The 25191-nt window shown below is 42.8% G+C and overlaps 1 protein-coding gene across 3 annotated transcripts in view; it reads left to right on the top strand.

Moving 5' to 3' along the window:
- Positions 1-1205: 1205 nt before the first annotated feature.
- LOC144690705 (ADP-ribosylation factor-binding protein GGA1-like) overlaps positions 1206-25191 on the top strand; it is a 34462-nt gene continuing 10476 nt past the window's right edge. For 2 of the 3 annotated variants that reach the window (XM_078558460.1, XM_078558459.1), the window contains exons 1-12: positions 1206-1313; positions 7418-7502; positions 7860-7935; positions 8784-8882; positions 14374-14497; positions 15202-15302; positions 15903-15983; positions 16690-16827; positions 16952-17033; positions 18408-18518; positions 24268-24390; positions 25041-25102. In XM_078558460.1, coding sequence (XP_078414586.1) covers positions 1274-1313; positions 7418-7502; positions 7860-7935; positions 8784-8882; positions 14374-14497; positions 15202-15302; positions 15903-15983; positions 16690-16827; positions 16952-17033; positions 18408-18518; positions 24268-24390; positions 25041-25102 — 1122 coding nt within the window. In that variant the 5' untranslated portion in view covers positions 1206-1273. The remainder of the gene's footprint in view (positions 1314-7417; positions 7503-7859; positions 7936-8783; positions 8883-14373; positions 14498-15201; positions 15303-15902; positions 15984-16689; positions 16828-16951; positions 17034-18407; positions 18519-24267; positions 24391-25040; positions 25103-25191) is intronic. The other variant, XM_078558461.1, reaches the window with a different exon arrangement.

Raw genomic sequence — 25191 nt, 5'->3', positions numbered from 1 at the left:
CATATCCCTTTTCCCCATATCCCTGAACCCTCATATCCCCATTGCCCATATCCCTGTTCCCCATACCCCAGAACCCTCATGTCCCCATTGCCCATATCCTTGAACCCTCATATCCTCATTGCCCATATCCCTGTTCCCCATACCCCAGAACCCTCATGTCCCCATTGCCCATATCCCTGAACCCTCATATCCCCATTGCCCATATCCCTGAACCCTCATATCCCCATTGCCCATACCCCTGAACCCTCATATCCCCATTGCCCATATCCCTTTTCCCCATTTACCTGAACCCTCATATCCCCATTGCCCACACCCCTGTACCCTCATATCCCCATATCCATGCTCCCCAAATCCATGAACCCTCATATCCCCATTGCCCACACCCCTGTACCCTCATATCCCCATTGCCCATATCCCTGTTCCCCATACGCCTGAACCCTCATGTCCCCATTGCCCATATCCCTTTTCCCCATATCCCTGAACCCTCATATCCCCATTGCCCATATCCCTGTTCCCCATTTACCTGAACCCTCATATCCCCATTACCAATATCCCTGAACCCTCATATCCCCATTGCCCATACCCCTGAACCCTCATATCCCCATTGCCCATATCCCTGAACCCTCATATCCCCATTGCCCATATCCCTGTTCCCCATATCCCTGAACCCTCATATCCCCATTGCCCATACCCCTGAACCCTCATGTCCCCATTGCCCATATCCCTGAACCCTCATATCCCCATTGCCCATATCCCTGAACCCTCATATCCCCATTGCCCATACCCCTGAACCCTCATATCCCCATTGCCCATATCCCTTTTCCCCATATCCCTGAACCCTCATATCCCCATTGCCCATATCCCTGTTCCCCATATCCCTGAACCCTCATATCCCCATTGCCCATACCCCTGAACCCTCATATCCCCATTGCCCATATCCCTTTTCCCCATATCCCTGAACCCTCATATCCCCATTGCCCATATCCCTGTTCCCCATATCCCTGAACCCTCATATCCCCATTGCCCATATCCCTGAAACCTCATATCCCCATTGCCCATATCCCTGTTCCCCATATCCCTGAACCCTCATATCCCCATTGCCCATACTCCTGAACCCTCATATCCCCATTGCCCATACCCCTGAACCCTCATATCCCCATTTCCCCCATATCCCCGTTCCCCTGGTCTATCCCCTCCCAGGTCGGATCTGGGTTGTCACTTTAAAAGAGCCGGTGTTTGTTCTCGCGAGGCCGCTCGGGGAGGAGCCGGAGAGATGGCGGCGGAGGAGGGAGATACTCTGGAGTCGTGGCTGAGTGAGTGCGGGCCCCCGTCCCGGGGGCGAGGGGGTGACGGGGCCCCCGTCCCGGGGGCGGGGGGAAGCGGGGCCCCCGGGGGGGTGTGACGGGGCCCCAGACCCAGACCTGAGTTCAGGCGGTTGGGGAGAGCGACTTGGCTGTGGATCAGGAGCTTTGAGTTAATTTTAGAGTAAAAGCAACTGGACAGGAGGAGGCGAGCCTGGCTCCGAGCCCGTGAATAGAGGGGGAGTGTGTGACCCACTGACCAACTGCCTGGCTCCCCACTGCTGGCTGAAGTTCCCTGGGGGACTATTTAGGGGAAAAGGCTTGCACAGGAAGCTCCCACAAACAGAAACATGTTCATTATCTGTTTCGGTGATATTGGTGTAATTATAAATTTTGGTCACGACATGGGGAGTAGCCCTTGCATCTATTGGAGAGGGCAGACAGGGCCTCAATTTAACTTCTCATATGAAAGATGGCACCTCCAGCAGTGCAGCATTTCCTCAGTACTGTACGACCATGTCATCCTGGATTATGGGCTCCAGTCTCTGGAGTGGGGCTTGGACCCATCACCTTCCTAATCCAGAGGTGAGAGTACAACCCACTGAGTTGTGGCCAACCCTAAAAAAAAAGTCACAGAGAGGGTACCCGGATATGAACTGGGCATTGATAGAATAGTGAAATGCAGCAAACCCCACTCCCTGCGTTTAGAAAAACATTTCCTATAAGGCCTCCAGCAACACTTAATAAAATTCAGGAAGAAAATGACCTCGAGCATGTTTACATTGTCTTAATAGTTAAATAAATCATCATGACATATTACCCTTAAACTGATCCAATAGTTCCATGCAGCTTTCCTGCTATGTATGGTCCAGGGGGTTGGAGGCATATCCAGCTGGTGCCCTGTCAGCCTGTACGTTAACCTGTCATAGCCCTGAATTGTGCAAATCTTTGTGCCTACAGAATGTGACATGATCATTGGCCCAAGAGTTTCACTCTCAAATTATCTTGGAGAATTTATTTTTGAGTGATCGTCTGCTCTTTTTGATTTGGTGGGGTGGGAGGCGCAGTGGAAAGGTCTCATTTTAAAATGTTACTACTGTGCCTTTCTGATAAAGGAAGTGATCTGAGAATTGCAGTAACACAGAGTGTGGTTACAGAAATTGGCTGATCAGGAAATCATGGGTGGAGTCACAAGATAAGCACAGGGCCATCTGTCCGTGATAGAAACAAAAAACTACTGTGGATGCTGGAAATCCAAAACAAAAACAGAATTACCTGCAAAAACTCAGCAGGTCTGGCAGCATTGGCGGAGAAGAAAAGAAAAGAGTTGACGTTTTGAGTCCTCATGACCCTTCAACAGAACTGAGTAATATTAGGAGAGGGGTGAAATATAAGCTGGTTTAAGGTGGGGGGGTTGGGGGAGAGAAGTTGGGGTTGGGGGGGGCGTTGGTTGTAGGGACAAGCAAGCAGTGATTGGAGCAGATAAAAGATTAAAACAAAAAACTACTGCGGATGCTGGAAATCCAAAACAAAAACAGAATTACCTGGAAAAACTCAGCAGGTCTGGCAGCATCGGTGGAGAAGAAAGGAGTTGACGTTTCGAGTCCTCATGACCCTTCAACTATCACTGCTTGCTTGTCCCTACAACCACCACCGCCCCCCCAACTTCTCTCCCCCCCCACCTTAAACCAGCTTATATTTCACCCCTCTCCTAATATTACTCAGTTCTGTTGAAGGGTCATGAGGACTCGAAACGTCAACTCCTTTCTTCTCCGCCGATGCTGCCAGACCTGCTGGGTTTTTCCAGGTAATTCTGTTCTTGTGTTGTCTGTGATAGAGTAGTTTCTCCCGGACACAGCACCTCACTGACGTCAGCAAGCGTTATCTTTTGGAGAGATCTTTGTTTGGCTAATTTTTTTATATATATGTTACATACAAGGATTGTGTAGGTTATCTCCAAGTACTGGGTTATACTGTTGGTTATGGCAACATTGTTTTAGTTTTTTGGATTAATTTCAGTAGAAAACACCTAATATACAATCCAAGTAAATGTACTTCACATGTATATAGTACAGAATAAGTTGTGTTTTCCTATTGTAGTTAAATATCAAATCATTACAGAACTTTTAAAGACTTCAAGCACAGATTCTATCCAAGTTTACAAATCAACCATTGAGGATCTAACTGAATCATCTTTTCAGCAGAGAAAAGTTCCACTATTGGAGTAGTGTGCCACATTTAGCGCTACCTTGTCATGGAGCCAAAGTGAAGCTGGCACCAGGAATATGCATTGCAGGAACAAGTGTTGGGTGGATGACATTTGTTGCTTCATTCTTTTGCACATTTTATTCCTGACAGTTCTCCAGTGGAGGATCTTTCCCCCTGCCCCCACCCACCCATCACCCCAAACAAACTTCTTGACAAAAGTAACATGAGACATCTGCCTGTCTGAATGAGTCACATACGGGCTTTGAGTGGAGTTGGGGGAATAGTTCAAGCCCCCAGTACGAAGATGTCAGCTGTGGCACTCTCATCTCTGAGTCAGAAGGTCATGGTTTCAACTTCAAATCCAGGCACCTGAGCATGAATACTGTATCCAGGTTGACACTCCAGTTCAGTACTGAGGGAGTGCAGTAGTGTTGGAGGTGCCTTTTAGGTGAGACGTTGAACTGAGGCCCTTTCTGCCATCTCAATTGGACATAAAAGTTCCCACAGCACTATTCAGAGAAGAGCAGGGGAGTTCTCAGTGTCTTAGACAATATTCCTCAACCAACATCACTAAAACATATCTGATTGTTATCTAATTCTTTTGAAGTTTGCTGTGCACAAATTAGTTGCCAGGTTTCCTACCTTACAACATTGACTGCACTTCACAAGTAGCTGTAAAGACTCTGGCACATTCTGAGGTCATGATCTCTATGAATGCCAGGCCTTTTAAGCAACAAAAACTGCATTGAATGGAGCACTTGGAGGTTTCCCAATGGCCCAGCCATGAGCTCCCTATTTATGGGAAAGACTGAAGCCAGTGGGAAGAATCCCAATTCAACCCCCTCTCCAGGTCCTATTAATGATCTAGGTTTCGTTAGTCCTCTCCTCGCGATGGAGCGCTGTGGACCACCTGAGCTCGGGATTGGAATGTTAGGAAGGCAAATGCAATGTTGGCATTTATTTCGAGAGGACTAGAATATAAAAGCAGGGATGTGCTGCTGAGGCTTTATAAGGCTCTGGTCAGACCACATTTAGAATATTGTGAGCAATTTTGGGCCCCGTATCTCAGGAAGGATGTGCTGGCCCTGGAGAGGGTCCAGAGGAGGTTCATGAGAATGATCCCAGGAATGAAAGGCTTAATGTATGAGGAACGTTTGAGGACTCTGGGTCTATACTCGATGGGGTTTAGAAGGATGAGGGGGGATCTGATTGAAACTTACAGAATACTGAAAGGCCTGGATAGAGTGGACGTGGGGAAGATGTTTCCATTAGTAGGAGAGACTAGGACCCGAGGGCACAGCCTCAGAGTAAAGGGAAGACCTTTTAGAACAGAGATGAGGAGAAACTTCTTTAGCCACAGAGTGGTGATTCTATGGAATTCATTGCCACAGAAGGCTGTGGAGGTCAGGTCATTGAGTGTATTTATGACCGAGATAGATAGGTTTTTGATTGGTAAGGGGATCAAAGGTTACGGGGAGAAGGCGGGAGAATGGGGTTGAGAAACTTATCAGCCATGATAGAATGGCGGAGCAGACTCGATGGGCCGATTGGCTTAATTTCTGCTCCTATGTCTTATGGTCTTATGGAATAACAAGACTGCCATGGGTAGTTCCAATGTCCCGAGCCAGAGGTCAAAGTGACATTTATATATGTCAGCATTGTTCCCACAATCTTCCCATCTTGCTGTGTTAATATGTAACTCACTCCTGAGTATCTGTTATCATATATATATATATAAACAGGTATTCTATCTGTAACTCATGGGTATCTGTTATCCTATATCCAAGTGGCCCACACCCCCCGAACTCTTGATTAGATTCCAGCCTATAACTTACTTCCAGGTATCCTCTATTCTATATATAAATCAATGTTTCCTCTCATTTTTCTTTGTGTGCAGCTTGTTTGTTGTTCTGTGCAGAATGTATCAAAACGCTGCACAGTTGCAGCACCTGTGCAGCTTAGAGAGAATGTTAATGTTAAATGCCCCCACCTCACCCTCAACCTCTTGATTAGATTCCCAGCCTGTTCCTTATTCCTGGATATCTCTACCTTAGATCACGGTGTACAAGTCAACCTTTGAAGCCTCCAAAAATCCTTCCAAGAACAGGGGTCGACTTATACGCTGACTGTAAAATGTGAACTGCTGGTGTGGGTGGCCACCATTTTGAAATGTGAAAAAAAAACTGTAATTCAGATTAAATTAACGTGGCATGGTTATTTGAATGAATTAATTGTGCAAAGATACCTTTAACCACAATCAAAGTGTTTTAAAACCATTAAGTTCATTGTCGTCGGCATCCAATGCAAAGAGTTAATTGAATTTATTCTGAGTCACTTTGGCTATGGCTCCATTGTAAGGATCCCACTCAGATCAGATCAGATCAGATTTGGCACTTTCGCTTTCAGAATCATCCGTCCACAACAAAGATCCTCTCCATCCACTGAGTTGGATAGTCCATTTATTTTTTTGAACGATCTGATGACACTTTGTGCATTAATAGGATCCCACGATTTGGTAATTAAACCTCACAAAACATCAAGTGGGGCAGCAGACACATTTCCACTCTTTGTGAAAGTTTTTTCTTTGTCAATCATCCACCTATTCCATTTGGCGCAAACAAGATCCTCGAATGGCTTGTTGAGGCACTCATCCAAAGTTATGTGGATCTAAACATGTTCCACACTAATGAGCTGCAATTTTTGCACAGGCCTCCAGGCCAACGCATTATCGATCGATGATTTCACTCCATCCTCATCCACCCAACCAACCATTGGCATGGACATGCACAAAAACTCCTTCAGGGACCTCGATGTTTGGCATGATTTTACGCTTGAAAATTACCACGGCTTTAATTTCATTCCGTCAGCCATGTAGGCTTGTGCCACCGTGAATCCTGTCTTCTCGGGTCCTATCGTTTTCACTGTTTTCGAACCTTTCCACTCCACTGTTTGGCTGCTGGACGTATTAAAATTCATGGGCGCTTCATTCATGTTCCTGATGCGACTTAATGGGTACATGTGTTTTTGCTGATGATGACCTGCTGGAAGCTGGTAATTTTCGCATCAAGGTCTCTTGCTCTTGGTCTTCTGTCGCAACACTAGAATGTTTTATTCCATAAAGTGGCTACACAAACTAGCTGTTGGTCTGAAATCTTGGCTGGACTAAGGGTTTGATTGGGCCCACTTAGGTGCGTTTATACACGAATTGCATTTCTGATGATGTTGCAACCAATCCAAAGACTTTTGCGGGCCCATTCCATTACATGCCTCTCACGATCAAGCCAGTGGCTGGTCCCTGTTCTGATGGTGCATTTGGTTTTGAGCATTTTCTTTAGGATGGATTCCTCTGTCTCCCATTCTCGCACCAGTTTTTCACTAGCACCGAATTCCCTCGTTGCAGCACAGTTATTTGATGAGTTAGCAAATGTTACGACTTATGATTCAAACTAGCTTCGTACTTCATTCTTTTTGCTGGAGGACCCATTTCTATTTGTCGTTTGCTGTGCATGGTCTGGTCTGTGTTGGGGTGTTTTAAACTCCCGCACATCTTCACAACACAGCTGTATTGCCTGCTTGATCCAATGTGCTGACCTACAGTATAAGGTAACTAAAACATGCATTTCTGGGGTGAAAAATTGAGGCTGACTACTAATGTGAGCATAGCATTTCTTAGCTGAAAAGGGGGTCGAATTATATGCCAAGTATATGTAAAGGTATGATTTTTGACACAGAAAAATGGGGTCATCTTCCATTTGCGATCTATGGTATAAAACACTCAAACCCCTTGATTAGATTCGAAACTATGACAGCCAGTCAGTATTAGCGGAGGTTAAGAAGAGTTGACACATCAGGTGTGGAGCCTTCAGCAGCACGCACTGTTTGTTCTAATGTTTGTATTTCTTTTAAAGATAAAGCTACCAATCCTCTAAACACTGAAGAGAAATGGGAATACATCAAAGGATTCTGCGATCAGGTCAATCTGGAGCTGGAAGGGTAAGAGGAGACTGGTTTTTAAAGTGACATCAGCGTAAGGAGAGACTATACTTGTTCTGTGAGACATGCATGGCAGTTTAGATCATTATCATCCTATTCCAAGATCACTGAAAAGTTTATAGCTTTCTGTGGAAAGAATGGGACTAATTGAAAGCTGGAACAGGCACATTGGGCCTCCTTCTCTGCAATATCATTCTATGATATGAGCATCAGGGTACATGTAACAGGATGACAGTTTGAGAGGGGTCCTGATGTTGGGTTGCCTTCTTCATAAAGGCACTGTACAGAAAGGTATTAAATGCAAAAGGAGAAAACATGAAAGACTGACAATTGAAATGTAAATTCCTCTATCTTCAGCCCACAGATTGCGACTCGTCTTTTGGGTCACAAAATCCAATCGCCACAAGAAAGGGAGGCACTGTACGCACTAACGGTGAGATTATTCACTGATTGTAGTGGACACATAACTTTACACAGAACTGTTTAATTATCAGCAGCATGACAACTTGAATACGAATCCCATCAGGGCAGGTACATCAAGGTTCAGATATAGATTAAAGCTCCTTCGGCACTATTCTATCAAACACTCCCAGGACATATACAGCACAGGTTTAGGTACACAATAAAGTGCCCTCTACATGTCTCATTAAACACTCCAGGGAGGTATAGCTCAGGACAGAGACAGACAAAAATTCCCTCTACATCCATTGTCTCTCTCAATGCAAAATTATGTTATAGGAACATAGGAAATGGTAGATACAGAAGTTTGAGGTCCATCTATTTCACCATTTACCATCCTGGTAAGACACATGATACAACAATTAATGGGTTCAAAAATTACAGCAATCAATCTCTTTTAATTAGTTCACAACAGACCCAGGCAAGCGGTGAGAAAAGCACAGTGGTGGAGAGCTTTGAGAATTATAGGTTCAAAGTTACTTGTTCCTTCCAAATGATGTGACACTCACCACACATCGTGTCTCAAATTACACACACATTGAATGCAAATATATTATTTTCTGAAAAAGATGTATCTAAATTGAATAAATCAATACCAATTGCTCCCATTAACCCACCCTCCCCCACCACCACTCCACCTCAGGGAATTTGTTCCATGGCCTTCTTGCTCATGAACCGTTCTCACTCTCTCCCCAGATTGACCTCTCATCATATGTTGTGTCTGATGGTTTTGGTTTGATGTTTATGTGTGTGGAGTTGATTGTAGCTGATGATTTTGGTTTGATGTGTGGAATTTGATGATGTAGTCTTTTCTTTCCACAGGTGTTGGAGACCTGTATGAATAATTGTGGCAAACGTTTTCAGAATGAAGCTGGGAAATATCGATTTTTAAATGATCTTATTAAAGTCTTATCTCCAAAGGTACTGTAGAATGCTTTCCAGATTAATATTGTAACTTTGAACATGGTGCTAATAAGTGCTTTCTTATCCAATTTTCCTAGTTTGTCTGTGATTTCCACTATCTTTTGTAAGAAGTGCTTCCTGACATCACTCCTGAACAGCATAGCTCCAGTTTTAAGATTGTACCGCCTCTTGTCTTGAATTCCATCACCCCCACTCCAGTAGAGAAATAGTTTACTGTATTGAATTCTTTAATCATCTTAGACATCTTGATTAGATCACCCCTTAATCTTCTATACTTAAGGGGATCAAATGTTATGACACAGCAGTTGGTAAAGGCTATTATTTAAAATCCCAGAGGGAAACTTTAAACAACTGTCATAACCTATATTTTCAATTGGTATGTTTGAAATGCAGCTCTAAATTCAGGAATAAGACCACCAGTTTTTGAGAGGTTTTTATATCAAACTAAATGAGACCTTTATTAATTTACAACAAATTAACATATACACATGGCTACAAATTACTTTCATAACTTTTAACATATTCCCAAATTAATCTCTACTAAAGCAACAACAACCCATAGAATTTAAGCAGACACCAGGCTAAACATTTTCACCTTACAAATTCAAAATGTGGTTCCTTTCAATTTGGATCCTTTGCAGACAGCTGTAGGCTTACAGGCTTTGATGTTACATGCTCCTGCCTTGCACACACAAAACTTCCTTCTGTTATACCCAGCACTTCTCTTTGAATGTAAATTCTCATTGTATCACCAGGCCTTTTGAACTCCACCTCTTCTAACAATAAAACCCCTTTCATAGTACCAATTTTATTAGTAATATAAACATTGATTGGTGTCTCCTAGCTAGGTGCAAGATTTCACCGCCCTTCTTGAATGCTCTGTTCAACAAAATGCGAATGTACCTCTACCTCTGTTTACATCTCAAAACGTATACATCAAAGTACCCAGACTAGCTGGCTTCAATCCAATTAAAACACACACAGATGAACCCACAGACTATACCTCTATTTAAAGAAAAAAAAATTCCAATAACATTATATACATTAATAGCTTCATGACATCCCTCTTATTGAAAAATGAACCATCATAATTCTAAAAGACAGCTTCATTTTTAAAAAATAACCCATCTCACACTATCTCCTATATTTATGACACTATTACCTTACCAGATGCATGCATTGACATAACTATATATACACAAGTCCTTGGTATCAACAGAAATCACTCCAGTTCAGAATCCAGGGTTTTAAAAATGTCCAGTTTTCCTTTAAGCTTCAAACCCTTGATAATGCATCTGTGAACAGATTTTCTCTTCCAGCAACATGCATAATCCGTAGATTAAATGGTTGTTATAATAGACTCCATCTGCAAAGTCTTGCACTTTTGTCTCTAAATTTGTCCAGAAACTTTAAAGGATTATGGTCTGTATAAACAATTGTTTCTGATGAATTGTTTGCAACATAAATTTCAAAATGTTGCAATGCTAACACCAAACTCAAAGTCTCTTTTTCGATTGTTGAATATTTTCTCTGTTGTACTTTCAGCTTCTGTGAAAAATACCCAATCCGTTTTTCAATTCCAGTGTCGTCATCTTGTAACAGTACAACCCCAATGCCTATATTGCTTGCATCAACGACCAACTTGAATTGCTTGGCACAATTGGGTACTTCCAAAACTGGTGTCGTAGTTAATACAGTTTTCAACTATCAGATGACTTCTGACATTCCAGTGTCCATTGAAACTTCTTGTTTTTTAATAGTTCAGTCAGTGGAGCAACCACACGGCTAAAATTTGGTACAAATTTCCAGTAAAACCCACTCATGCCCAGAAATCTCAAAACTTCTGATTTTGTTGTAGGCACTAGGAAATCCATGATAGCCTTGACTTTCACAACTCTTGGAGCCACCTTAGGTAGAGGTACATTTGCATTTTGTTGAATAGAGCATTCAAAGACTGGGGGTGAAACCTTGCACCTAGCTAGGAGACACCAAGGAAGATGTTTATATTACTAATAAAATTGGTACTATGAAAGGGGTTTTATTGTTATAAGAGGTGGGGTTCAAAGGGCCTGGTGATAAAATGAGAATTTGCATTCAAATAGAGAGGCTGGGTATGAGCTGAGAGGGTTTTGTGTGTGTAAGTCAGAGAGGCATGTGCATCAAAACAGCGGTAAGCCTACAACTGTCTGCAAAGGAACCACATTTTGAATTTGTAAGGTGAAAATGCTTTGCCTGGTGTCTAGTTAAGTCCTAGATAAGGTTATTGTTGCCATGGTGGAGATTAATTTGGGAATTCGTTATAAGTTTTGATAGTAGTAATTTGTAGCCATGTATATATGTTTAATTTGTTGTAAATTAATAAAGGTCTCATTTAGTTTGATATAAAAACCTCTTGAGAACTGGTAGTCTTATTCCTGAATTTAGAGCTGCATCTCAAACATACCAATTGAAAATATAGGTTATGACAGTTGTTTAAAGTTTCCCTCTGGGATTTTAAATAACAGTCTTTACCAACTGCTGTGTCAAAATGCAAGCCTAGTCTGTGTAAGTTATCCCTTTTTGTCCAGTATCGTTCTGTTGATTCTGTGCTGAACCCCTCCAAATCCAACATATTCTTCCTAGGTATGGTGCCCAGAACTGGACACGGTACACAAGATGGGGTCTGATCCGTACACCTCAACCACTTCAGAATTTGCCAAATGCATTCCTTGTTGAAAGGATTTTCCTCAAGAAGTGGCATAAAAAGTGGAGAATGCCTTATCAGATGACATAACCTTCTCTGATAGCCTGGGGTCAACACTTTCCCATTCCTGGTGTTATGATCATGAGGAAGACCATTAACTTTTTTTTAAAAAAAAGAAATTTGAATTCCCAGTTTTTAACTGAAAGAAACTATGCCACGAGGTTTCACATTTTAAACAAAAACTTATACTGTACAGGAATTAAACGAAGCAGTACTAATTTGACACTGTATTTCATGACACTATATTTCATGAACCCTTATTCTTTAAACCCAAAAATCTTAACCAACCACCTCCTGTTGTGTTTTTTTAACTCCACCCAAGAGTTCCCCTATACTTGCCGGAGTCTTGAGGGTTCTTCCACTCTGGGATCAAACAAAGGTGTACCACAACTCTTGGGAACTCACATTTACTCCTCGGTTTCCATGTCTGGCACTTGGAGCGCCAGCGCTCTGGAAGTCTTTGAGAGTTCCCCTGCTGATCTTTCACTAGTTTTACCTGGCAGATCTGACAATTTTAATTCCTTGTGAATTTGGACTTTTCATTTTGAGCATGGGCCCCATTTACAATTTCTGCTTAGTAGCTGCAACTCAGGAACACCCCTGGTTCCTAATGGCATCTATGCTTCTTGTTTATGCTGCTGGCAGACATACCACTGCCTTCTCAAGCTGATTCCTGGCAGTTTTCTGTCTCTCTGCCTGTGTCTGTAAGAATAACACATTGAGAAACCCAACACAAAAGGGTACCTTCCTGACAATCTATCCCCATGGCAACAAAGCACCCCTGGGATCTCCCAGATTCAAACCATTCATCCACAATTTCCAAACCTGTGCCTTTGATCTAACTATTATCCTAGTTATTCTAGGAATACTTTAAGAATTTCCCTTGCTTCCCATTTGTTTTTCAACCTGTCCTTGATCTGGGGAATTACATGAATAATTTATACCTCTAATGGGACCAACTGCAATATTACCAGATTCTTTGGCTCCATAACAAAGCAAAGAGAGGGGACCATCTGTAATTTATTGTTTCACACCTCTGACTAACCCCTTTAAGTAAACATGAACCAACCTTTGACTGGTAATTATTGATAGGATTCCCCTTGTCCTCCCTTTCCACCCATCAGCCTCCGCATTCAAAGGAGCATCCTCTGCCATTTCCTTCACTTCCAGCATGATGCCAGCACCAAACACACCTACCCCTTCCCTCCCCTGTCAGAATTCCAAAGAGGCTGTCCCCTCAGTGATACCCTGGTCCACTCCTCAGTGATACCCTAGCCCACTCCTGAATTACCTCCAACACCTCGTCCCATTCCCAGAGCACCTTCCCATGCAATCGCTGTTTAAGGCCCCAAAGAGTCCTTTCAGGTAAAGCAGCGAGTTACTTGTACTTCTTTCAGTTCACTTCCAACTTAGTATACTGTATTCGTCGTTCATAATGCGGTCTCTCCTACACTGGGGAGACCAAAAGCAGATTGAGTGACTGCTTTGTGGAACACCTCCACTCCCTCCACAAGCATGACCCTCAGCTTCTGGTTGCATGCCATTGTAATTCACCATCTTGTTCTCACGCTCACATTTCTGTCTTTAGCTTCCTGTAGCCTTCCGGTGAAGCTCAACGTAAGCATGGGGAACAGCACCTCATCTTCCAATTAAGCACTTTACAGCCTTCTGGACTCAACATTGAGCACAACAATTTCAGACTATGAACTCTGTGTCCCCAATTGATTCTGTTTTTATTTTGCCAAGTGCCGGTTTGAATCTTGTTTTTCATGATTTTGCTACCAGACAAAGCTGTTCATTATTCTGGGATTTACATTTACTTTAGAAACTCTTTGCTGCTTTACTACAACCATTATCACTCCCTTTGCCTTCTGTTATGACCGATGCAGTTGGTAAAGCGGAGTTACTTAAAAAAATCCCAGAGGGAAACTTTAAACAACTGTCATTACTAATAATTTTAAGTGTTCTGTTTGAGATGCGACTCTAAACTCAGGAATCAGACCACAAGTTCTCACGGTTTTATATTAAACTAAATGAAACATTTTATTAATTTACACAGGTGAAAATATATATACACATGTCTACAGGTTACTACTATCATAACTTTTAACAAATTCCCAAACTAATCTCCATTAAGGCAACAGCAACCCATAGACTTAACCAAAACACCAGGCAAAGCATTTTCACCTTACGAATTCAAAATAAGGTTCTTTCACTGTGAAGCCAGTTGGAGGCTTTCAGCTGCCTTTTGATCTTATATTGCCTGTGCTGTGCACACTCAAGAACTACTGAAGTTATACCTACCGCCACTGATTGAATTCAAATTCTCATTGTCTCACCAGTCTCTTTGAACTTCACCTTTTAACAATGAAACCTCTTTCATCGTACCAATTTTATTAATAATATAAACATATGGCTTGGTATCTGCTACATAGGCGTGAAGTTTTCACCCCGCTTCTTGAATGCTCTATTCAAAAAATGCAAATGCGCGCTCTCTTCCATATCAAAACTAGTACCCAACCTAAAAGTCATCTTCCTAAAGTACATGAATCATGAAATTAAACATCTTTGCATCACTGGATTCCTCAACTCTGTTCCAACACATTACAAGCTCCCTGAGCGAGCCATGTGAGTGCATTTCGGTTGAAGGACAATGTAGGATGACAGTGTTAGGAGAATGAAGGTGTCCAGGACTGCCATTCCCGGCAGTTAGACCTTTTTTAATCTGCATTTTCTTCCCTGCAGTACCTGGGCTTGTGGTCTTCAGAACAAGTGAAGAATAAGATAATAGAAATGTTGTACAGTTGGACACTATGGCTACCAAGTGAAATAAAAATCAGAGATGCCTATCAGATGCTGAAGAAGCAAGGTATGTAATACGTGACTGACTCAGCACACAGTGAGAACAAAAAAAAGACTTGCATTTCTATAGTGCCGTTCACAACTTCAGGATGTCCCAAAGTACTTTGCAGCTAATGAACTTTTGAAGTGTAGTGACTGTTGTAATGTCTAAGCATGATAGCTGATTTTCACACAGCAAGATCCCACAAACAGCAATGTGATGATGATCAGATTGTTTTTTTTTAATGGTGATGGTTAACAAATAAGTATTGGCGAGGACACCAGGGAAGCTCCCCAGCTCTTCTTCGAAATAGTGCTGTGGAATCTTTTACGTCCATCTAAGAGGGCAGACAGTTCGGTTTAACATCTTCTCAAAAAGGCAGCTGATTCCTCTCACACTCACGTACAATCCCCCTTATCATGAACTCTATCTAACCATTGAATCCCGTTCTACACCCCATGTACAGCCTCCCTTATTATACTCTCTACATACTATACTCTCTTAATATACTTTCTATTGAATCTCCTTCCTCAACCCATGTATAATCTTCTCTAAAGAGAACAGAACAATTTGAGAAAGGTGTGCTTGTTAAATATCATCCTTTCTGCACTGCATGCAATTTCTCCGATGGTGGATAGCTGGGTGTGCATAGTAATATGATACTCTTACTATTATTCTACTATGAACATTTGGTTTTCCTTCCTTACGTTTTTTGTCTTCCCATTCATTAGGTGTCATAAAGAAAGACCCTAAGTTACCGGATGAGAAGCCTTTGCCACCGCCTTCTCCGAGAATGAAGAGCTCACTTTTTGATGACGATGAGAAATCAAAGGTTAAAAAAAGACACTCCTACAGCACACACTTGTGAAGCTCTGTCACCCTAGTCAGGTGTTTGACCAGCTTTCTCATTCTCTGTGATTTCAACATGCTGTTCCTCAACTCCCCAGCCCCTCTCCTCTGACTGCACCTCTCTCCTGACCTTCCTCAACTTCCCCAACTCCACTCCTTCAATTGCACCTCTCTCCTGACCTTCATCATTACCACTCTTCACATCAACTCCCTAATCTCTTCCCTTCTCCATTACCTTGACCTGGTCATCCTTGATGGCATCTCTGCATCTTGGTTTTCACTACTGATTGACCTTTTCTCACTTTTTTATTCACTTTGAGATTATGAAAGGGGAAATATAAGAGGTAAAGTCTTTATTTTCTTCTTTCTACCCCAATGCCCACCATTAGAGTGGTGGTGAGTCAGTAAATTTTGGACAAATCAATGGACTATGGCTTTTTTTAACATGTAAGAAATTCTGCAACAGAAAATTATATCTTACTGTAAATGTGGAATGTAAATAAAGTGTGATATTTAAAGGGTTGGGTGATAAATGAGCTCAAAAAAAAAAGCAAATCCTTTCTGTAAAATTCTGTCGCCACAGCTTCTTGCAAGACTTATCAAAAGCAACAACCCAGAGGACTTGCAAGCTGCCAACAGACTGATTAAGAATGTCATCAAAGAGGTGAGTTCATTCACAACGGCTGGCAAACTATCCCCTCCTTCCAACTTTGGTAAAACACAATTGCAGCTAATTGAACCAATGATCCCTTAAACCAGTGGTGTGTATCCCCATTGACCCCCTAACCTGCAATATATTCTGTTTGAGCCCCTAAACCAGCAGTGCATCCCCACTGACATGCTAAACCCTACAATGTGTATCTTGTGACCCATTTGATCCAGCAGTGATGAGGCAGGGTGAAGGACCTGGGGACAGGTCTTTCATTCAAATGAGTCAGAATAACACAGCAATTTGATTGGATATTTATAACAGGGATTTCCTTCAGCTGGTGTTAAGAGATACAGGTAATGGGTTTTGGTTCAGTGGATAAATGTTGTGTTAACTGGGGTACAAAGCTTGCTTCAGGATCCCAGGGTTGGTTCTGGTATGCATATTTGATGGACCTGGCAGGGGAGCACTGCAAAGGCTACAGTTGCTATCAGTCTTTTTGTCCAGGCATGAAATCCAGCCAGGAAAGTGTGTATCCTCTGAAGGTGGTCACAGGAAAACAGCCAGCCTACACTCCCTGTTTAGTTTCGCTCATGAAGATTTGTGTCACGCATCATCCTCCTACTCTCAGAGTACAGCTGAAGGTTTCATGAAAGAAAGAAGTGAATGTAATTGAAGGTATTTGTTGCCCAGTAAATTCTCAAACTGAATTTGTTCACAGGACCAGGAGAAGTCTGAGAAAATCAGCAAAAGGATTCACACCATCGAGGAAGTGCACAACAATACAAAGCTGCTGAGCGAGATGCTGAGCCTGTACCAGACAGAAGGCTTGCCCGAAGACCAGATAGAAATATTGAAGGTGACAATTTTAAACAAACCACACAAACCTCTTGACTAGATTCCAATTTGTAACTTGCTCTTTGGTATCTGTTAGTTTCTGCTATTTTTCCAGTCTGACTGTGTTCCCTGCTCTTTGTGTACAGGGCTTGTATCAGAGCTGCGAGAAGCTGCGGCCGACACTATTTCGACTTGCAAGTGACACCATAGATAATGATGAAGCTTTGGGTACGTTTGGGGGGCGGTGACTGTGGCATGGGCAAATTGTGGGCAGGGTGGAGGGGGGTGCTGGTGGTGGGTGGGCGGGTGGGGAAGCGGTGACAAGGTTCACTGATCTGTTTCCAGCCATTTATTACAGCAGAGAAGCAGGCCACTCAGCCCATTGAATCTATGCTGGCTTTCTGTGCAGCAATCCAGTCAGTTCGCCCCCCGCCCCCCCAAAACTCGCTTCCCGTAGCCTGCAGATTTATTTCCTTCATGTGCTCATACAATTTCCTTTTGAAATCACTGACTTTTCCACTTCTTTTTCCAATTCCACCACCTTCCAGGTCACTACCACTTGCTGCATATAAAAAAAATTCTTCCTCACATCCCCTCTGCACCTCTTGCCCAAAAAGCTTAATTCTGTGTCCCCTGATCCTTGTGCTATCAGCTTTTGGGAACAGTTTCCTTGCTCACCTTATCCAAACCTGACATAATCTTGTATACCTCTATCAAATCTCCCCTCAATCTCCTTTGCTCCAAGGAGAACAACCCCAGCTTTTCCAATCTAACCTTGTAACTAAAATCCCTCATCCCTGGAATGATTCTGGTAAACCTGCTCTGCTCCCTCAGAATTAGTGTAGCCTGTCTCTGCAGCTTTTCTCTTATCTATGTAATTCAAGAGCAGGTCAGTGGCTAGGAATCCTGCAGCAAATAACTCACCTCCGGATTCCCCAAAGCCTGTCCATCATCTACAAGGTGCAAGTCAGGAGTGTGATGGAATACTCTCCACTTGCCTGAATGAGTGCAGCTTCAACAACGCTCAAGAAGCTTGACACCATCCAGGACAGAGCAGCCCGCTTGATTGGCACCCCTTCCACATTCACTCTCTCCACCACTGACGCACAATGGCAGCAGTGTGTACTATCTACAAGATGCACTGCAGGACCTCACCAAGGCTCCTTAGACAGCGCCTTCCAAGCCCATGACCGCTACTATCTAGAAGGACAAGGGCAGTAGACACATGCCCCCCAAGCCACTCACCATCCTGACATGGAAATATATCGCCATTCCTTCACTGTCGCAGGGTCAAAATCCTGGAGCTCCTTCCCTAACAGCACTGTGGGTGTACTTATACGACATGGACTGCAGCGGTTCAAGTAGCCAGCTCACCACCAATTAGGGATGGGCAATAAAAATGCTGGGCTTGCCAGCGACACCCACATCCCATGGATGAATAAAAAAATTAGAAAAATCTTTTCATCAGCTGTGTCACCAAGAAAGGATTATGCAAATTTAAATTTCTGCTGTTTCTGGCAGGGAAATCTTTTGCTTCCCACTCTTCTATCATGGAGTTGTAAGGATATCTCAGTAATGCTGATTCTTTTCCCAACTTTTTAGTGGAGATTCTACAAGCCAATGATTCACTCACCCTTATGGTCAACTCGTACAAGAAGATAGTGGAGGGACATGAGGAGGACAGAGTGGCCTCAAGAGAAGCAGCTTCCAAAGGTAATCCTGGATACCTGCCTTCTACTCACTGCAATCTACTCACTGCAACTGGCAGACGTCAATACACGATTTCACCAAGGTTTATTTTGTGTTTTTTTTTGTGTGTTTTCGGATGAAGAATTCTTGGAATGAAAACAGAAAATGCTAGGAATACTCAACAGGTCAAGCACCATCTGTGGAGAAAGAAACAAAGTTAACTTTTCAGGCCAATGACCTTTCACCAGAATGGGAAAGTGTCCCAGATGTAACAGTTTTAAACTTAATGCAGAGCTTGGGAAAATGTTGGGCTGGGGGAGTGAACAGAATTATGGAGGGCCAGAATGATTAACTGGCAAAAGGAGGTGATAAAGGCACAAGCATGGAAATAATAGATGGGTTCAGATGAGGTGTAAATGGTTACAGAATGTCCAAGAGAAAATGGGAGTATTTTCTTATTCTTTTTAATTTAAAATATATTCAGGGAGCTAAAAAAGGATTCTTGTAATATTCACAAAGAGTAATATCACAGGAAAACCGTAAGTTCATTGGTTGGTAAGTAACTGCTAGTTTGAACTACCTATTCTAAATTGATTTCAGATTAAAGGTGACTACTGGAGCCCAGGGTCGGAGGCCTAACACTTCAGTTTTAACTCAGCAGAGAGAACAAGTTCCAGTTGATTTTAAAAAGTGTATTTTGAATCTCTATTCTAACTTGCTTTCAGATTAAAGGTAAATAGGAGAAATAGTTTACAGATTGATAAATTAAAGACCAGTAGGAAGTTTAAAAACAAATTGAAAAACTAATTAAATAAAATAGAGATGCAGGGCTAGACGATGTATTGTAGCTGCATGATGTGGGAGCTGGTGGACCCCATTGTGGTTCCTAGTGACCACATCTATAGCAAATGTTGGTTGCTCGAGGAACTCTGGCTCAAAGTTGATGAGCTGGAGTCTGAGCTTCGGACACTGCGACACATCAGGGAGGGGGAGAGTTACCTGGACGCTGTGTTTCAGGAGACAGTCACAACCCTTAGATTAACTACTTTAAATTCGGCCAGTGGTCAGGGCCAGGAGGGTGTGACTATGAGTGAGGCAGGTAGAGGGATCCAGGAAGTAGCACTGCAGGAGCCTCAGCCCTTGCTCTTATCTAACAGGTTTGAGACTCTTGCTCCCTGTGTGGACGAGAGTGGGGACTGTAGGGCGGATGAGCAAACTGACCATAGCACTGTGGTACAGGGAGCCATTCACGTGGGGGGAGAAAAGAGAAATGTAGTTGTAATCAGGGATAGTATAGTTAGGGGAATAGACACTGTTCTCTGTAGCCAGGATCGAGAGTCCCGAAGGTTGTGTTGCCTACTTGGTGCCAGGGTTATTATCTGGGCTGCAGAGGAACTTGGAGTGGGAAGGGAAAGATCCAGTTGTTGTGGTCCACATAGGTACCAACGATATAGGTAGAACGAGGAAAGAGGTTATGCTGAGGGAATACGAGCAGCTAGGGGCTAAATTAAAAAGCAGAACCAAAAAGATGATAATCCCCGGATTACTACCTGAGCCATGAGTTAATTGGTACAGGGTCAATAAGATTAAAAAGAGGTAAATGCGTGGCTCAAAGATTGATGTGGGAGAAGTGGGTTTGAATTCATGGGACATTGGCATCAGTGCTGGGGAAAGAGGGAGCTATTCTGTTCGGATGGGCTCCAGTGTCCTGGCGAATCGCGTATCTAGGTTAATAGATAGGGCTTTAAACTAAATATTGGGGGGGAGGGTTCAGTTGCATGGAAATATAAAAAATCAAAGTTTAAGGAGAGGGTAAGAGTGCAGGTTAGTGATGAGGCTGATTGTTACCAAAAAGTGAAAGGAAGGGACAGAGTGTGTGAACGCCATATTGCGCCAAAGAATCAGATAAGAGTAGGGAAAATTGACAATAGGGCAACTTAAAGGCTTTGTATCTGAATGCGCGTAGCATTTGGAATAAAACTAATGAGTTAACAACGCAAATAGAGATAAATAGGTATGATTTGGTGGCGATTACTGAGACGTGGTTACAGGGAGAACAGGTATGGGAGTTGAATATCCAAGGGTACTCTGTTTCGGAAGGATAGGCAGGAAGGAAAAGGAGGTGATGTAGCTTTGTTAGTAAAGGAAGAGATCAGTGCTATAGTGAGGAATGATATAGGCACTGGAGAGCAAGATGTAGTGTCGCGGAAAACGGAGTGAACACTCAGACCCAGGAGGTTTGTCTTGGAAGTCTTTATTGAATCATGATATCATGGAGAGCCCAGCAGCATACAACGGAGCTAGCCGGCGCTCTGAGGAAGCACCAGAGTACACACATAGTTATAGTAAAAGCATGCGTAATTAATAACATTGAACTTTTATCTTTGGCATGCATACAATTGTTCTGTCTCAGTTTATAATTACACAAAAACCTTGAGTAGTTACACAAAACCTTGAGTAGCCCATCTGGCGACTAGTCATCTGGACAGACAACAGATAGCATGACTAGGCCCTGTCTCATGTGCTGATAACAGACATCCTAACTTTGTTTCAAGGACTCTTGGTAGTTTGATTATGATACTTGTTTTTCTTCCTTCATAATAGCTGACAGCACAGGTTTGTCTGCTACAGGTGCAAGGAGACTTCGTTGTAGTATTCCACTATGGTTTAACCACTTAACCCTTTGTTATCCTGTAGATGTATTTTATTCTCCCACATGTAGAGTCAGTCTGGGTAGAAATAAGAAATAGCAAGGGAAAGAAGTCCCTGGTGGGAGTAATCTTTCGGTCCCCAAACAGTAGTTCAGCAGTAGGGCACAGTATAAACCAGGAAATACTGGGAGCATGTAAGAAAGGCACGGCAATAATCATGGGTGATTTTAATATGCACATAGACTGGACTAATTAAATTGGCAAGGGTAGCCTCGAGGGAGAGTTCATAGAGTGTATTAGAGATTGTTTCTTGGAGCAATATGTTGTGGAACCAACCAGAGAGCAGGCTATTCTGGATTTGGTTTTGTGTAATGAGATGGGATTAATTAATGATCTCATAGTAAAGGATTCTCTAGGGAAGAGTGATCATAGCATGCTAGAATTTCAAGTTCAATTTGAGAGCGAGAAACTTGAGTCCCACACTAGTGTTCTGGAGTTAAACAAAGGTAACTACATGGGCATGAGGGCAGATTTGGCCCTAGTGGACTGGGCAGGAAGACTACAAGGTAGGACAGTTGATAAACAGTGGCAGATATTTAAGGAGATATTCAATTCCTCCCCAAGTAAAATATATTCCAAAGAGGAAGAAAGATGGTGAGAGAGGGAAAAAGCACCCATGGCTAAGCAAGGAAGTTAAAAATAACATACAGGCAAAAACTAAGGCATACCAAATTGCAAAGGTCAGTGGCAGGCTGGAAGATTGGGAAACTTTTAAAGATCAACCAAGGGTTACTAAAAAAATAATAAAAAGAGCAAAGGTAAATTATGAAAGAAAACTAGCTCAAAATGTAAAAACTGATAGCAAAAGCTGCTACAAGTATATAAAAGGAAAGAGAGTAGCTAAAGTGAATGTTGGTCCCTTGGAGGATGAGACTAGGGAGTTAATAGTGGGGAACGCAGAAATGGCAGAGACGCTTAATCAATATTTTGCCTCCGTTTTCACGGTGGAGGACACTAGTACCACCCCAATAGTAACAGGTAGTGCAGAGGGTATAGAGAAGGAGGAACTTAGAAAAATCACCACCATGAGAGAAAAAGTACTGAGCAAACTATTGGGATTAAAGGATGACAAGTTCCCAGGACCTGATGGCCTACATCCCAGGGTCTTAAAGAAAGTGGCAGCGGAGATAGTGGATGCATTGGTGGTAATAATATTCCAAAATTCCCTGGATTTTGGAAAGGTTCCAGTGGATTGGAAAAATGCTAATATAATGCCTTTATTCAAAAAGGGAGGGAGGCAGAAAGGAGGAAACTATAGACCAGTTAGTTTAATGTCTGTCATTGGGAAATTGTTGGAATCCATTATTAAGGAATTAGTAATGGGGCATTTGGAAAGTCAAAATGCAATCCATCAGAGTCAGCATGGTTTTATGAAGAATAAATCGTGTTTGACTAATTTGCTAGAGTTCTTTGAAGATGTGACAAGCAAAGTGGGTAATGGGGATCCTGTAGATGTAGTATATCTGGACTTCCAGAAGGCCTTTGATAAGGTGCCGCACATAAGATTAATACACAAGATAAGATCACACGGAGTTAGGGGTAATATATTAGCTTGGATAGAGGATTGGCTAACCAACAGAAAGCAGAGAGTTGGGATAAATGGGTCTTTTTCTGGATGGCAAACTGTAACTAGTGGGCTGCCACAGGGTTAAGTCCTTGGGCCCCAACTATTTACAATCTATATTAATGACTTGGATTCAGGGATAGAAGGTACTATAGCTAAATTTGCAGATGACACCAAAATAGGTGGGAAAGTAAGTTGTAATGAAGAAATAAGAAATTTACAAATGGATATGGACAGGTTAGGTGAATGGGCCAAAATTTGGCAGATGGAGTTTAACGTGGATAAGTGAGAGGTTATCCATTTTGGTCGGAAGAATAAAAAGGCGACTTATTATTTAAATGGAGAGAAACTTCAGTGCAGAGGGATCTGGGTGCTCTCGTGCATGAATCGCTGAACGCTGGTATGCAGGTGCAGCAGGTAAGAAGGAAGGCAAATGGAATTTTGGCATTTATTGCTAAAGGAATAGAGTAGGAAAATAGGGAAGTGTTGTTGCAACTGAACAAGGCTTTGGTGAGACCGCACCTGGAGTACTGTGCACAGTTTTGGTCCCCTTACTAGAGGAAGGATGTAGCTGCATTGGAGGTGGTTCAGAGGAGGTTCACTAGATTGATTCCAGAGATGCGGGGCTTGTCTTATGAGGAGAGATTGAGCAGTTTAGGCCTATACTCGCTAGAGTTTAGAAGGATGAGAGGAGATCTAATTGAGGTATATAAGACACTAAAGGGGATAGACAAAGTAGACGTGGAGCGGATGTTTCCCCTTGTGGGGCATTCTAGGATGAGAGGCCAGAGTTTTAGGCTAAGGGGTGTAGATTTAAATCAGAGATGAGGAGGAATTAACTTTTCTCAAAGGGTTGTGAATCTGTGGAATTCACTACCTCAGAGTGCAATGGATGCCAGAACGCTGAATAAATTTATGGAGGAGATAGACAGATTTTTAATTAGTAATGGGTTGAAAGGTTATTGGGAGAGGGCGGGAAATTGGTGTTGAGGCCGAAATGAGATCAGCCATGATATTGAATGGCGGGGCAGGCTCAAGGGGCTGAATTGCCTACTCCTGCTCCTAGTTCTTAGTTCTTATTCTTGTATGACAATATTATTCGTGCTAGGGCTCCAAGGAGAGTATTGATTAAGATCTAAAGTTGTTGAACTCGATGTTGAAAAGGTGTGAAGTGTCCAGGTCAAAGCATGAGTATGAAGTACGGTGTCAAAGAAGTCAGAGTGCGAGTGTAGAGGTCCAGAGTCAGAGGTCAGAGTGCAAGTGTGGGAGATCAGAGTCAGAGGGGTCAAGATGTGAGTGTAGGGGACCAGAGTCAGAGGTCAGAGTGTGGGGGAGACGCTGAGGACAGAGTGCAAGTGTTTTGGCTGGGTGGGAGGACAGAGAATTCAGACTGCGAGTGTGGGAGGCCGAGTATAGAGAAGTGAGAGTGCAGGTGGTCCTGAATTAAATCTTGATTTTTGGAATCATGAATTGAAACTCAGTCGTTTAATTTTTGAAGCTGATCCCGTGCTGGCAGATTTAACTGATCTGGAGTTGGGCTTTAGAAATCCTGGGACCGTCTCGAATCTGGACCTCAGGAAGCAGCTGCCAACCTGGCTAGATGAAGAGCTGATGTCATTGGGTGAGTAACATTCTGCTCTTTAACTAAATAAAATAGCACTGAGTCACACAACTGTCTCAGTCTGCAGCATGCTGCTGCTGGCAATATGCAAGGTCTCTTACCTTGGCCACGTCCATTCTCTCTTAATTGGTCAAACATGCTTGACTGAGTTGTATCTTACTTGCATTTGAGTCAGAAGATCCTGGGTTCAGTCCCACTCCAGATACTTGCACACATAAAATCCAAGATGACACTCCCAGGGCACTGAGAGAGTGTTGAAGTGTTGGAGGTGCCATCTTTCAGATGAGTCATTGAACCAAGGGCCCGTCTGCCATCTTAAGTGGATTTGTGATGTAAGTGGGAAGAGAGAGAGAGAGTTGGTGTTCAGGGGATGGGATCAACTAGGCTGACTGGCCTTTGTCACCCAAGCTTTAGAATCATTGACTGCTTTCCCTCTTTTTTTCCCCTTTTGACTATTCGGAGAAACTTCCTCTGATCTAAAACATGGATTGAAATTGCTTGATGTTGCCTCCACTGATCACCCTTTCCAAGGAATCCTGGATCAAATAATGAATTGGTGCCCAGAGAAATCACCCTTGGTGAGGGACAGAGTGTTTGGAAGGGTGTGGCTAGCTACTGTATAGTAACTCAATGGCATATTGCTTTTCCAGACCTGAATGACCCCCCAGTGATCCAGCAGGCACAGGGATCTGCAAATTGGAACACATTTGAGGTAAGTAACAAGGAACTGGGTAACTTCCCTCTTCCTCTGCTGCATGACCTACCCTTTGTTACACTGAATGTGTGTTGGGTATAATGAGT

This window comes from Cetorhinus maximus, chromosome 15, assembly GCF_964194155.1.
Source record: "Cetorhinus maximus chromosome 15, sCetMax3.hap1.1, whole genome shotgun sequence".
NCBI lineage: Eukaryota > Metazoa > Chordata > Chondrichthyes > Lamniformes > Cetorhinidae > Cetorhinus > Cetorhinus maximus.
This window is presented reverse-complemented; position numbering and strand designations above follow the sequence as displayed.